General features: G+C 40.9%; 1 protein-coding gene across 1 annotated transcript; it reads left to right on the top strand.

Annotated features, from left to right (window-relative positions):
- Positions 1-480, top strand: LOC149220513 (heterogeneous nuclear ribonucleoprotein 1-like). The gene has a single exon (XM_089387123.1). The coding sequence runs from the start codon at positions 1-3 to the stop codon at positions 478-480; it is 480 nt and encodes a 159-aa protein (XP_089243249.1).
- The last annotated feature ends 292 nt before the right edge of the window (positions 481-772 follow it).

Here is a 772-nt window from a genome sequence, read left to right as displayed (position 1 = left end):
ATGTTTGATACCATAACTCAAGCACCTAGAGGGTTTGGCATCATCATCTATGACTCAGAAAATGCTTTGGATTTAGTTCTACAAAATCCCTTTCATCAGCTCAATGGAAAGACAGTAGAAGTCAAACAAGCAATTCCCAAGTTGTTCCCTAATGGTAGAGGAGGTAATTTCGGTGCCAACAATTATCACAGCTTCAATTCAACTCTTGTTCCTCCAGTGAATAATAGTTATGGTTACTGTTCATATGGACCCAGTGGGTACAATACTCCTAATTATGGAAGTTGTGTAGGATATGGACCTGCCTTCAACGAAAGTAACTATGATAACACTACTTTTATGAACAATAATCGTAGCTATGTTGGAGTTCCCATTAGCTATGGGGTCCTTACAACCATGGTTTATGGAAGCACAGATAGCTCTGTTGGATATGGAGGCAAAGGGAGTGGGAGTGAGATTTTTGTTGGATTCCCCATTAGGTAAGGGGTTCCTACACAAAAAGTTTGTGGAAGCGTAGATCGCCGAGCTTATCTCGATTGTAGGTTGCTCAAGTTTGTTGACGGGCCTCATCCATCTCTGTTGTTGTTCGGTTAATGTGGTCAATGCTTTCAATATTCTAACAACTTCACAACTCTCTTGATTTCTGGCACCCTGCACCACTCCAGCTCCCAAAAGCGAATGCAAGTGGTCGATAAGTCATGAACTTAAATGCATTTAATGCAACCTCGACACTAAAGGATTTCAAAATTCAAATATCTTCCCCCCTAGGATTTCA

This window comes from Pinus tabuliformis, chromosome Q, assembly GCF_031772625.1.
Source record: "Pinus tabuliformis cultivar Carrire ecotype Pingquan chromosome Q, CPIR1, whole genome shotgun sequence".
In the NCBI taxonomy this organism is placed as follows: domain Eukaryota; kingdom Viridiplantae; phylum Streptophyta; class Pinopsida; order Pinales; family Pinaceae; genus Pinus; species Pinus tabuliformis.
The sequence above is the reverse complement of the archived record's forward strand: the minus strand, read 5'-3'. Positions and strand labels throughout refer to the sequence as shown.